The 14,845-nt window shown below is 36.6% G+C and overlaps 1 protein-coding gene across 8 annotated transcripts in view; it reads right to left on the bottom strand.

Annotated features, from left to right (window-relative positions):
- pod1 (coronin pod1) overlaps positions 1 to 14,845 on the bottom strand; it is a 155,879-nt gene that overhangs the window by 112,350 nt on the left and 28,684 nt on the right. For all 8 annotated transcript variants that reach the window (XM_067122029.1, XM_067122024.1, XM_067122023.1 and 5 more), the window contains exons 4-9: positions 11,724 to 11,910; positions 10,689 to 10,816; positions 10,301 to 10,467; positions 2,921 to 3,048; positions 2,624 to 2,754; positions 1,630 to 1,776 (exon numbers count right to left, since the gene is read on the bottom strand). In XM_067122029.1, coding sequence (XP_066978130.1) covers positions 1,630 to 1,776; positions 2,624 to 2,754; positions 2,921 to 3,048; positions 10,301 to 10,467; positions 10,689 to 10,816; positions 11,724 to 11,910 — 888 coding nt within the window. The remainder of the gene's footprint in view (positions 1 to 1,629; positions 1,777 to 2,623; positions 2,755 to 2,920; positions 3,049 to 10,300; positions 10,468 to 10,688; positions 10,817 to 11,723; positions 11,911 to 14,845) is intronic.

The raw sequence follows: 14,845 nt of genomic DNA, 5'->3' as shown, positions 1-14,845 counted from the left end.
ATAATTCACCTACAAAAATTCAATTTTGCAAAGGGGTTAGCAAATAATACTGATACAACAATATTTAGAAAATATTTTAAAATTTTGCGCAGGCTCAAGCAGCAGCGTACAATCAGGCAGCGAGAGAGACCAAATTACAATAGATCAACTTCTTTTCCTCCACCTCTTTATCCCATCATCTAGTTGAAAAAGTATAAGAAAATGATAAAAGTATTGTTAGTAACATTATACTCTTGAATAAACTACTGTTTTGCTAATACAGTCATACCCCGAACTTACGCGAGGTTAGGTTCCAGAACATCTCACTCAAGGTGAATTTTTGCATGAGTTTGGCACGGTCTCTAAAAATGCTAATAAATGCTTACTTCTAAAGTTTAAACACTGAATATGACCCTAATCATGCTCCCAAATTATTAAGTTAACTTTTAAATGAAATTAAAGCAACTGTAATTTCATTTAAAAGTTAGCGAACTACTAACCGTTAAAAAAAGAAATAAATGGTTGACATAAAAATAGAGTTGGAAGAGAATTTCTGTCTTTCCCCTTCCGACCGATCTATTTTTACAAGTCTTCTCAACCTCTTTTTAATAACTCCTTTATTCTACATCTCTTTCTCTTTGTCCTGAAATGCTTTTTCATGAACAAACAGTGTTTTTTATTTTGACAAATACAACTCTTAGTTATTATGTCTCTATGTTTTAGAATGTATTTGCCACACTAGCACATTTATACTTCGTATACGGTACAGGTAAAATTAGATCAATTTAAACTATCTACTGTACAGGTAAAGATGTACAGAGAAATAATAAGTTGTTGTGAAACTATGAATGAGAGAGACAGAGAGAGAGAGAGAGAGAGAGAGAGCGCTAACTAGAGAGAGAGAGAGAGAGAGAGAGAGAGAGAGAGAGAGATATAGGGTTGTCCTTACTTAAGAGAGTGAAATTATTTATCAATTATTACAGAGACTAAGAGAATAACACGAGAGAGAGAGTGAGAGAATTTTAATGAAAAACGAATATTACGTTATTCCAAACGTTATTACTACCATAATTACATTACTATTAAAATTTCTGAAAGGCTACCAAAAGATAAAGGTTGCTTGCTGTGAGCGCAACCATAACTTGATGTTTACATTTCTCAGCCAGGCTGCATAGATAAAAGCTGATTTCATTGATATTGAATTATTCCTTGAATAGGCTATTATGAAGATATGCCAATAATATATAAGTTATAAGTTAAGTATGCTTTTATTACCTTTATTATCAGTTTATTTCATTAATGTGAATCTTTTCATGTATGTCTGTGGTTATCGCAACAAGGGTAAGGCTAGCCTACCGATAAATAACACTAACACTTAGAATTCAAGGTCTGATTTTTAGACTGGTAGTATATGATGACCCTCAATTTTTTGGGGTGAATTTTAGGATTTAAAAGTCGTCTTATATGCGGAAATATACGGTAACTATAGTTTAGAAGTGAACCTCCGGTGATTCAGAATTTTCACTAATCTAACAATCATCAGGCCCCAATGGTGTTGTATTAGTGAAGTTTTACATGTATACAAAACAAACAAATCTACTGTAAATAAATAAGCTTAGTTACAAAGTTCTTACTACCACTAAGCAATACCTGGAACTTGGCGTTTGGTCTCTTTGCTGGATCAAGAGATATATTTTTGGTTGGAATGTTGGCACCACCAAGCCACTGAGATACTGTCGATGAAGGCTCATATCCAGGTGTGTCAGGGAATATGTCGGCGTGGAACTCTCTGTATGTCTGGAGAAAAAAATTAATTGGGTTTTAGCATTAGAAGATCAATAACAGCACATGATATACACCCTGTACAACAGAAAAGAAGACATATCAACATGACTACCACTTAACTCACCTGCTGGAGTAATACTGGGGAGATATTAAAACAAACTGACAGCAGATCAGGGACTGTACTGCACAATGGACACTTGCCTCCTTGTGATGATTTATTAATCATATAAGAGTATACTGTATATTCGGTACTTTACCAGCTGGCCTGGGGTGAGGTAAATGTGAAACAAATCTGGTATTTAGAGGGCATCCTCCTAATGGTAATTTTTCTTCTTCAATGTGCCAAGTCTCCCAAAACATGAGTTATCATGGACTTCAAAACTTTTGTTTCTAGCCACTTTCATCAGTTCTGCAGGGATTTTTTTCTCTCCTACAGTAACTCTCATCATTCTATCCATGTATTTCTCCTGCTTTCTCTCCTCCAGGTCACTCTCATTCCACCTGTATATTTCTCCATCCCCCACTTAACCAAACCTCCCACCCACAATTATTCCTTCTAATGGACATGGTAACAGTGAAACAAAGCTTACCAATAAATACCAAAAACTTGCTGCCTTTAAAATGAAGCAAAATTAGCTTTAGAAGAGAGAGAGAGAGAGAGAGAGAGAGAGAGAGAGAGAGAGAGAGAGAGAGAGAGAGAGAGAGAGAGAGAGAGAGAGAGAGAGAGAGAGAGAGAGTGTTTGTGTGTGTGTGTTTTCTTTGTAAGAACCCAGTCCTTAGAAAGAGATCAAATAAAATCTTCATTTCTCTACTGTGACTAACCAATCATACTGAACAATCTAAACAATAAGCTACTAACCTTCCTGGGTACCTGGTATGTTATTGGAATAATTGCATTTGAAGTAAGCTGTAAAAGTCGGTTTACTTCGCCTGACATAACATCCAAACCTCTCTTGGGCACCAAACATGCACCTTTTGTCTGAACTGAGCCTGAAAAATTAATACATCATCAGTGTAATACTTTTCTACCATAAATATTACACAATTTTCTCAAATTTAGCATATAGGAATGCATACCATGTATAACCACAATTTATACTAAAATAATGTATCATATAACAGATTTTTGTATCTAAATAATAACTGTGACACCAACCATTATGTTTCAAACCCTCAGTAAGGAAGGGTTCTTTATCAGTAACCTCCCAATACATAATGCTAACATCTGCTTTACCAGCCAAGAACAGCATGTTCGTATCCGGGTCAAATAATGGCATCAAAATACTGAAATTAAAATTGATCAGGTTAAAACACTGGATAACTGCAGATTTTTTTTACATAGTACAGTACAGATTTTTAACAATATGACCGAAATCATTCTCTTTCAAAAATTACTTAAAAGTATTTTTCATCAGTTCCTGCTAAAAAACATACCCAAAAACTCTACTAGGTAATATACATATTATGATCCACTGAAAAGCCAATAATAAGAGGCAGTAAAATCATCAAAATGTTGCTGGTGTCATGGGCTGTCATTGAAATTTGTCTGTTTCTTTAACAATCTATTAATTATCATTAGCCACTTTGTGCAAACAAAATCATCCTAGACACTTTAGTCCCTCTTAAAAAGAAATTAAGAAAATGACATTCAGTCAGTAATATTCTTAACACGTCTGCTTTGGGAAGAGCATGAGTGTATGAGCCATGAACAATTCTTCAGTCTGAGAAGAAACATGAAGATTTAGGGTGCCAAGCATCTCCTGTCTGCACACATGCAATCCAGAAACCATGCAAGTACCAAGTGAGAAGGTAGCAATATCACCACCATACATGGTTCATCAGAAGCATGAATATGAGTCATGGGCAGTTCTCCTTTCCAAGAGGAAACAGGAAGACTCAGGGTAATGAGGTCACTCTTAACCCCCATGTCACCCCTACCTACAGTGGATGTAACAGATACAGGTGAACAAACATGGATGCTGCCCCTTGAAGGAGGAAAGTGTACTCACTCAAGCCCAGTGGGACTTCCTGTGAAAGGGCTTCCTGGATTCTTATCCTGCATGTGAGAGCGAGAAACAGTAGAAGATGAGGGGGAGGAGAACAAGTCAGAAAAGGAGGAAATGGAAGAAGAAAAGAGCCTGTACTTTCCTTATTCCCTGCTTGTGTCTTACTCTCCTCTATAGGAGCAGTAGACATAATCAATGCTACAGGGGCATCTCCTACAGGCAGGACAACTGCTACTGGAGGCATTAGCTCCTGGCAGGAGCAGCAACAGCAGAGCAGTTGATCTGACAAGGGTAAGCTAAGGCAAAGCATGCACATGCATAGGGGTCTCACCTGGGGACAGCCCAGCACGTGCACTTGACTCACCACTGGATAATGATGCTTACAGGTTATGCACCTTCCGGCAAGTACCCTTCTACAAAGTAGCAGCAACTGAGGGAATCAATCTAATTATCTATAATAAGGTAAAAAACACACAAAAATACAAGTTCTTGTAGTCAGAAGGAGGGCAGCAAGGCATCCTCACTTATTGGCTACTGTAGGAAAAGTGCTTGGTGAAGACAGTACAAGAGTGAGAATCTTTCCTTCCCTTACCCTCTTACCACCAATTAACTACCTTATCACCACTTACCACCACTTAACTACCTTCTTGCCATGTTTCAAGGAATGATTCAAACTCATGATAAGGAATACTCTTACATGAAAGGCAATGGTTTATATTTCCAAATTGTTTACATGAAAACTGATTATTTATATACTTACCTAACATTCACATAGCTGTAAGTTTTGAGCCACAGGCTAACTTGGCAGATGAGAAAAGGAAGTGGCTTTAGATGTAAATCCTTTAAAGCAGCTTCTTCAACAGGTTTAAATGGTGGTCTCGTCAAGAATCTTGGTACAGATCTAAATTCCACCCAAACTTCCTTATAGGCAGATTGAGGTGTTCCATTCCATGTGACCTAGGAACTTCTTGAACGTTCCTATCATTACCAATGCTACTGTGACAAACCACATAGGAAAACAATGACCTGCAACCTTTGACAGCAGCAACAAAAAGTTTCTTTGAGTATATGTGCTACCAGAACAATTATATGATGCTGTCCAGAGAGGTAATTGAGCAGGAAATCCCTCCAGACCAACGCCAATTCTGGTATTTGTACCATTGTTGTTAGCAGAGTTCATTACCTGCACTCTTCTGGATCTGTGTACAGATTTCAGACAGGCTCAAAAAATCTCTAGCTCATGAGAGAAAGTCATAAGTCTCCAAGCAGTTAACTGACGCATGAAGGGGTTTTGGTGAAATCTTAACATGTGTGGTTGTTTGAGTAGATCTGGCCTTCAATAGAAGAATCAAAGGAGCCATTCTCTCAGTGGCCACCATGGTGCTATGAGGGTTGTCCTTGCATTCTTGAAGGTCCGGAATTTGTATAGAACTTGCCTCAGGAGAGCAAAAAAGAAGAAACACATTCTTGCATAAGAAGAGCAAAAAGAAGAAACACATTCAAGTCTAGATTTGACTACTGATTAGCATTGCATCCACTGCCCAAGCTTGAGGGTCAAGGCAGGGAGAGATATATTGGCAGTCTTTTGTTCTGGCCTGTTGCAAACATATCAATAGTTGGCAAGTCTCACAGATTCCAAGGGTCATAACATACTTGTAGATGTATTAACTGTTCCACTGGTAAAATCTTGAACTTCTTGCTCAATTAAGCTGCTAAAACACTGCTCTTCTCCAATACAAACTGTAGCTTCAAAACTATGTTCTTGGAACCTGACCAACATGAAATCTTTACTGTCAGCAGGAGCAGTGGCTTGGACTTGGTCCCTCTCTTCTTCCTGAGGTGTGAAAGGGTCATTTTACTGTCTGGGAAGACTACTCTTGTCAAACAAAGACTAAATCTTCTGCCAGAATGAGACTTCCAAACAGCCAATCACTCTGGAATGTTCATAAGTAGCCATCTTTCCTTCTCTGAGCAAAGACTTGACACTTCTAGGTTCCCTGGAAAAGTGACCCATCCTACTTCTGAAGCATCTATGCATAATGTAAGGTATGGGTTCTTCACAGTTTGAGGTTTACTGTCAGGAGTTATGGTCTGTTCTCCAATCAACTTGAGATTCATTTTGCTATGATTGAAGACTTGCCCAGCACACTCACATGGAACTGAATTGGATTCCATTTCAATCTGGAAAGGGGTGAGACCTTCTCCAGCGATTTTTTTTTTTTTTATTATGCTCCACATTTGAATAACTATAACTGTTTACTTTGAACAATTTCAAAAATTTTTTAGTTTATGGGAATGTAAGATAAGGATTGAAGAAATGAGTATTGCACCAAAGTTCTGACGACACAAATGTTAAGTCAACGTAATCATCAGTGTTCAATACTGTACTGTACTGTCTAAACTGTGCTAAAGTACACACTTGCATTTCTCAACTTAGTCATTCCACAAGCCTTACTCTCTTCAGCTACAGTAGATGACAAGTTGAGTCAGGTAAAAGGATCAAAGGAGTATGGCTTTTTTTCACTATCACAGGGGTATTTCCAAAGGCAAGACAACTGCTACATTAGGCTTAACAGCACTGAGTTCCTTAACCTAGAACGGCTTGGGTAGCTTGGAATACTGAGGGGCAGAGATGTGTCAGTACCCCCAGCAAAGCCATTAACAAGGCTGGGGTATGTGGTGTGAACAATGAACAGAGAGAGAGAGAGAGAGAGAGAGAGAGAGAGAGAGAGAGAGAGAGAGAGAGAGAGAGAGAGAGAGAGAGAGCTAGCTTTGAAGAAACCAGTGAATATCTTTGGCCCTCCTCCACTGCTGCTGAATGTCTCCATTGCCAAGGAGACAGCCAGCCCACTCCTCGCAGGTCCTACCACCACATAACAATATTAAGACAAAGGATGTAAAAAAGCCTTTACAACTTTTGTTTGTCACTTTTCTTGTTCAAATCCATGTTGAACGAAAAACAAAAACCATATATATAAAAATGGAATAAGTTCCAACCTGATGGTCAGTCAGAGCAATGCAAGATGTCTTAACCACAGCTGAAGTAAAAAGGCATGTGAAAGGGAGATTACACCCACCTACTTCAAACTATCCACCTTGTACCAAAGTTTCAAAGACTGTTTCCAGCTTGTGCTGAGGAAAGAATCCTCCTACATAAAAGGCAATGCTTTATTTTTCTGTTGGAAACAAACAACCTTTAACTGTGTGGAATATATCCCAGCTAACAAAGCAAAGTATTTAAAAAAAATTGTTTCAAAGGGGGGGGAGTTCCTTCTCCATGAACAATATATACAAGAGAAGTACTGCATTACTTACCAACCCTTCTAGCACAAGTATATCAACAATAAGAATGAGATGGCAAAAACACAATACACATAGTATTACCACAAATAGAAAGATACCACTTTCATGCTTTATGTAGATGGTACTATAGGTTCTCTGCAGCATCCCTAGGGCTCCAGGAGCAATGCTTTCTGACTGTACTTTTCTTCCATTCCTTCAAATCTTTACTCATTTAGACTTCTAACTCTCAATTTTCAACTTTTATTCAAAACCTAATCCTCTGGGTAGCCCCTGTGAGAGCCATGCAGTATGCATCATTGCTCTGGTTAAAGTACCTGTCCTATAATAATAATAATAATAATAATAAAATAATAATAATAATAATAATAATAATAATAATAATAATAATAATAATAATAAATAATAAAAATAAAATAATAATAATAATAATAATAATAATAATAATAATAATAATAATAATAATAATAATAATAATAATAACAACAACACGGGAGGAGACCTTCTCAGAGGGCAGTTGAATTAAAAATTATTGCTGTTTCCACGGCATTCAATTTATATAGAGTCTTCTCTATTCTTCTTATTATCTTTTTTTCCTCAGCCTGTAGCTGGTATATCAGGTTTCCCAGGGACATACAAAGATTTCTGTTTTCTTAGTTTCATTTCCTCTGACGTTTCAAACGCTCTCTGGCATTCATCTTCAGAGAGCGTTTGAAACGTCAGAGGAAATAAAACTAAGAAAACAGAAATCTTTGTGTAACGCCAGAGAGTGTTTGAAGCGTCAGAGGAAATGAAACCAAGAAAACAGAAATCTTTGTATGTCCCTGGGAAACCTGATAGACCAGCTACAGGCTGAGGAAAAAAAGATTAGAAGAAGAATAGAGAAGACTGTATAAATTGAATGCCGTGGAAACAGCAATAATTTTTAATAATAATAATAATAATAATAATAATAATAATAATAATAAAGTAAACCCCTGTATTCACAGTCTCACTATTCGCGGACTCATGTATTCGCGGATTTCTCTGTGGAACGTATCTACCCATTATTCATGGAAAATTCGCCCATTCGCGGTATTTTTCACTGAGAATATTCACTAATTACTGTACTTTCATATAATTTTCATGACTAAATGCACTTTTTGTGATAAAACTATTAAAATACTCAGGTATAAGCATTTTTGAGGTTTTTTTGTGTTTAAACTATCAAAACAGGCAGTTCTAAGTGTTTTTAGAGATTCAAGTATTTGCAGATTTTAGCTATTTGCAGGGGGGTGCAGTATGCATCCCCCATGAATACAGGGGGTTTACTGTAATAATAATAATAAAACAATAGTGTATTTTATAATAATAATAATAATAATAATAATAATAATAATAATAATAATAATAATACAGTCCAACCTCTTAAATCTGGGAACCCTGAGACCAGGCCACAGCCAGACCACAGAAATCCCAGAATATAAAATACACCCCTAAAAAATGAAGCCCCTACGTAAACATAGTCTAGCCTACTTGCAAACTTAGCCTACTACTTGGCTAAGTTCTGATGCCACTTTTTATCATTTTACTACTCATATATTTTCACTTTATCCTTTTATAACTCATATCTTTCATATCTTTGGACTCTTTCTTCATACTGTATAATTTTCTTTAAAATAGTGAATTATATAACACATTCAGCCCACGTTCCTGAGTTAACCTAACTGTAAGTCAACTACTTAACCTTTCTCAGAATCTGCAGAATATAATCGATGACTTTCATCTCTTAAATTTCCTATCTTAAAATGATTGCTATTAGTTCTTCATCATTTATTTTTATTGTAGAGGGTGATGACAAGACAAAAACAAAGTATTATTTTCGGCGGTCACTCAGTGCATTTAAACGTTGCTGTCAAAAAAGTAAACAGAGCACACCACCATTTATTGAGGAAAATGAGCTCTAAACATTTGCTAACTAAAGGGGAAGGATAGAAAACCTTTTAGCATAATCTGATGTCACGAGTAGCATATTGAATGGGTAAATATATACAGCTACATAAAAGATATGATCTAGACCGTATCACCTATACACACTCAGCAGTGTGTATAGGTGATACTGTCCTGATTACATCTTTTATATAACAGTACATTTACCCATTCAATATGCCACCCATGAGATCACATGATGCTAGAGGTAAGAAGCACAAGCATAAATCTTTATCTATGCTTGAAAAGGTTTTCTATCCTTCCCCTGTAGTTAGCGAATGTTTAGTGCTCATTTTCCTCAATAGATGGTGGTGTGCTTTGTTGACTTTTTTTTAAGGCAACGATCAAATGCACTGAGTGACTGCCGAAATTCATTCTTTATTTTTATCATCTCATTACCCTCTACAATCAAAATATATGACGAAGAAATTAATGGCAACAATTATGAAGATAATAAATTTAGGAGATGAAAGTCACAGATTATATTCTGCCGATTCTAAGGAAAGCTTTAAACAATATGTGGCATCACCCTCATGGCTGCTCAACAAACTAATGCAGATGATTCAAAATCGAGCTGAACCACGTGAGTTCCCGGACCACAGAATGCTGGTTTTAAGAGGTTCGACTGTAAAATAATAAGTATATTTGCAATTCAAAGCTGATGGAATGGAATACAGAATCTAATTACTGTAACTTTATTACATTCTTTCTACAATCCAATTTAGTTTCACAGAATTTGTACTTCAAAATCAGCACATTCTTTATTTTGTCTATAACATTCCAAGTAGATTTATTACACTTTGGTGACATCCCAGGGGGGTTTATTAGCATTAAAAATATCAGAAAGAGACCACTGAAACACATTTTTAGAGGCTTCAAAATAATGAATTACATTGAAGAACTCATAATGCAAGGTAGGCTGAAGCCTAAGGGAACGGGTGAAAAGTCAAAGACTGAGAGCAAGTCACATATCACCTGCAGTGTTCCATGAAATGTACACAGAAAGCAGTAACTCCCTTATGATAGCAAACATATTCCATTTCACTGCCTACAATTGCACACCAAAGTGTTCATTACTTTCATGAATCCAAAATAAAAAACAAAAAAATCATGATGAAAATTTGCAAAGAGTGTTCTTAAAATTTGTATCTAGACACTTTTGCCAAAACGTCATGAACTTATGAATGATAAAAAAAATTAGGGGAAAATCACTGGATCACTTAACTATCAGAGCTCTAAAATAAAATATCAAAATGACTCACCCAGTTGATGAATCAAAAGGTTGAACTTTGTATGGCTTACTGAAGTTACGAACATCCCTGATCCTCACTTCCCTAACACGAGATGCATCCCATCCCGTTGACAAAATTCGATCAGTATGACCAAGCCATACAATGCGAGAATCCTTGGGACTTTTGTGTCCTTCAGCCTATAAAAATTTTATAAATCATTACATCACGGCTATAAATATACTCAGGAAATACAGTTCTTAAAATTCAAAAAATACACACAATAAAAGTGTGCATTTCTTCAATGAAGAATAAAAAATTCTCTATCAAAGAACAAACAATACATTGCTAAACATATATGGCTTCTACAAACTAGGCTCCCTTGAAGCATAACACACAGTTTTATCATTTAAACACCTACCTCATAAGCCACTTTACTGGTTCTTGGATCAATGACTCGAACAGTTCGATCCTTGGATGATGTGACAAGGAGAGAACCACTGCCATTCCAGCATAAGTTTTGTACTTGATCTTCATGACCACTGAAGCCTATGGATGCCGCATAGTTAAGGAATCAAGGCAAGAGGTTAGTAAGATGCTAAGATACTCATAAGCAACAATCACGACACCAGTTAGCTTATGAACTCGGGCTATGTTAAAGAGTAAAACAAAAGAAGAATGTTATCATATGCTTCCATAATTTCTAGTAAAAAACTAGCATAACGCCAAAAGAGAGTTCTAATAAATCAAACATTAACACACTAAAAAGCACAATTATGCAACAATTAAAACAATATGCTCTTACAATTACTTGTCATCCACTGTGGAGTGATGAAGCCACAAAGCTAATTTATTTGTTAACAGAGATGAACCTGAAACTCTTAAAACTATTTTAAAACAGGTTCCATAGCATCATGACATATACTTTATGTTAGCTTGAACTGCTGAGCAACATAGAAAAGATTTGCTGAAAATAAATAAGGTGTTTGTGATTCCCTATGATGTCTGTAAAGAGAAAGTGCTTATTTACTTCCAATTTCTCTTCAAATTCTCATGAGAAATTACTTTAAAAACTACATACAAAGATACACAAACACCTCATAGTTATGACCATACACACACAAAAAAAAGTAGACTTTTCAAACTTGCTTGGCAGTTTAAGCAAAAATTAAAATGTGGAATGTCTTTGTGTACGAGAATACCTGATCTCAATGTAATCTTATCAAATACCTATTCTCGCACAGTACTGTGGCTTTGAGATCTAACACAGCTAACCAGCAAAATCTTAACTATTCACACTCTGGATTGTTTAAAGGCTTCCTGTTGCCAAGGGAAGAAAGGCAGTTGTCAAGCTAAATCTCAAGCGTAATAACAGTGCTTTAAAGGGAAACTAAGGTTCACAATCTCAGAAACAAACAACTAAAATAGAATTATTAAAATATACAATAGCACTCACTAAAGAGTTCCTTTTCATGCTTGATATCCCATATTTTCACAGTATCAAAGTAGGCTAAGCTCAACATAAACTCTGTTGTAGGATGAAACATAACATTTTCAACTCTCTTTTCAAACTGTGGCAAGGAGTACTCAGCGTTGGAGAGGGACTCTTTCAATCCATTTTCTGGAATATGCCATATTCTTACCTAAAAAAAAAAGAGAAACATAAATTAAAAAGGCCCATACCAAAGTACTCATCCAGATTTTCCATCCAGTGTTACAGACAATCCTTTGAAGCACACAAAACACTAGTGTTTTGAAAGTTTCAGACAAAAGCTAAGGAACTCATATAATATGTACGTATGTGATTTAGTATAACTGATATTAATCAATAGAGTGGCTTCCCATATCTTAAACACAAAGTATTTCAATATATCGACATCTGTTTTTTTACTTTGCTTTAATGAATTGGTCTAAACAAGTCATAGACAACCAATACTGTATGCTAATGACACCTGTTGGAAAACACAGGAATTATATGAGTTTGGTTTTCAGAGTCAACATTTTACTAACAGATGTTACCAGATGGTGCACAACATACTGTAGCCCATAGTTTTGTTGTGCTTTGCTTTTCACACAAAAAAAAATGTTTCAAGCTAAGCATCAGTGGCAAATAAGTGTTGCCAATCTCTATCTCTCTACACTGTCATAGTATGCTGTGAATATGTCCTTAAACTTTTACTCTGCATTTCATTACTTAATGTTTCATGTCCTGAATAAGGAGAAACCTTGGTCTAGCTCTCTTTATATGTGTCTGCTTTAGGCCATTTAGCCTTTTATTACTTTTCCAAATAAGAGAATTTCATACTTTCTCATTGTTTTACTTTGTCAATCACATAATTTAATGATCTGTAACCACTTCCAAGCTGCAAACACAAATCATTTCACTTACGACAAGGTTACTACCTATTCATTCCACAGACATGATGCAACATTAAATTGTACATTTAACAAAGGTCATTCTCATGGGTGTTTTTACTAAGTTTTCGGTTTAATTTTGGTTGTTTTCACTCACAATTCTGTTTAATAATAAAATAGCTACATACTGTATTAAAATGTTATACCTCAAACATGTAACATAAAGCCCTTGAGATTTGTTACATTCACTGATCTCTCAATTGTTCACAATCTTATTCATTTAAGTATACTGTTCATAATCTTATTCATTTAAGGATATTTTGAATAAAAAAATGTAATTGGTAGATGACCCCATCGGGTGCTACTGACCAGCACTGAAGACATATTATTGTATAGCATCTGGTAACACCTGAAAGTCAAGATTTCTCGCGAGTAAACCAAAACTCATCAAATTATTGTATTTTCCATCAGATAGTTTACAACCTTTTACAGTTCATGGACCCATTGGAATCTAAGTTTTCTGTGCCCCCTAGGGCCTAGTGTTTAATGGACAGAAGTACTCCCATTTTGCAATAACTTTCATAAAAATGACATTTTTATAATAAAATAAAGTTTTATACAGGCAGTCCCCGGTTAATGGCGGGCTCGGTTAACAGCGATCCGGTTTTAGGGGCTTGTCTAGCGACGAAAATCTGCAATTTTCGGTGCCAAAAATCACCAATTTCTGCTTATCGGAGCTGATAATTGGGTATTGGTGACGATACATACCTAACAGAGGTGCCGATAACAGAGAGTCGGCGCTTTTCAGCGCCAATAACCCCCGAAAATCGCCGGAAGAGCGCCAAAAATCACCGATTTTCAGTTAGCGGCAATTTTCGGTTATCATCACACCCTCAGAAACGGAACCCTGCCAATAACCGGGGACTGCCTGTATATATACTTTCCAAGTAATTACATAGCTAACAATTTCTAATAACCGGCAGATAAAATTTGAAAATTCGTGCTAGCGATTCTTTTGTTTATTTTGGTGTAAGTAGCCAGCCCCACCCACTTTCAGGGAAGAAGAGGAACAATATAGCAAGAAGGCTCAATTTATTTATGTTGCAATGTCAGTGAGAGGGGAGGAGGGAGGGCTCCCACTCCTTAATTAATTGGTTAGTATTTATAAAACTTTATTTTATTATAAAAATGTCATTTTTATATAAGTAACTTACCAAATAATTACACAGCTGATTCTCACATTGTTTAATGTGAGATTTGAAAGGGGTCTTAAACATTAATACATGTTTGTTGTTCCTTACCTGGTAAGAAAGCTGCTGCAGGAAGATACTGCCTCTGGGGTGCTCATCTTACCCCGTAGAGGTGTGGCAGTATAGCCAAGTATCACCTGCTACATAAGTGCGAGGTGCCTCTGCCCTGGGCACAGTACTGACACACAACGGCAGACAAAATGCTGATACTTACACCAAAAGATTAAAAATACCATCAACCAACCATTAAAAGGCCTGGAGGGTACCCCGGGGCTTCCCTAGACTCAACACCAAGTACCAAGGTGAAGAGTAAGGATGGAAGGAATGCTTTCTATACTTCCTTCCCCAACACCATGCCAGCCACCAATAGAGGACCCAAGGTACTGCAATCATTAAACACTGTTTCAACATTGCTTAGATAATGTGCCAAAAAAACTGACTTACATCTCCAATAAGTGGACTGGAGAATGGAGGCAAGAGAAAGATTATGTCTGAACAACAAGGACGTAGACACGGCTCTAATCTCATGCACTCTTACCCTTAGAAGGGAAAGAAGCTCTTCTCCCACTTGTGAATGTGACTTGCGAATGAGATCTGTTAGAAAGAGAGGGCCTTCTTCGAGAGAGAGAACGTCAAGGGTTCTTCACTGAACACCAAAGGTGATCGGATGTACCTCTTATTGTGTCAGTCTTATGGAGATAGCACTTGAGAGCCCTTACCGGACAAAGGAACCTTTCTTCATCTAATGAACCTACCTGAGATAGGTTCTTAATGCTAAAAGAATGAGGCCAAGGTTTGGTTGGAATTTCGTTCTTGGCGAGAAAGCCAAGTGTAAAGGAGCAAATCGCATCTCCATTAGAAAAACCGATTCTCCTATCCAGAGCTTGGATCTCACTTACTCTCTTGGCTGTGGCCAAGGCTAATTAGGAATACAGTCCTCTTAGTTAAGTTCCTCAGCGAAGCAGAATCAATA

Source organism: Macrobrachium rosenbergii, chromosome 20, assembly GCF_040412425.1.
Source record: "Macrobrachium rosenbergii isolate ZJJX-2024 chromosome 20, ASM4041242v1, whole genome shotgun sequence".
In the NCBI taxonomy this organism is placed as follows: domain Eukaryota; kingdom Metazoa; phylum Arthropoda; class Malacostraca; order Decapoda; family Palaemonidae; genus Macrobrachium; species Macrobrachium rosenbergii.
The sequence above is the reverse complement of the archived record's forward strand: the minus strand, read 5'-3'. Positions and strand labels throughout refer to the sequence as shown.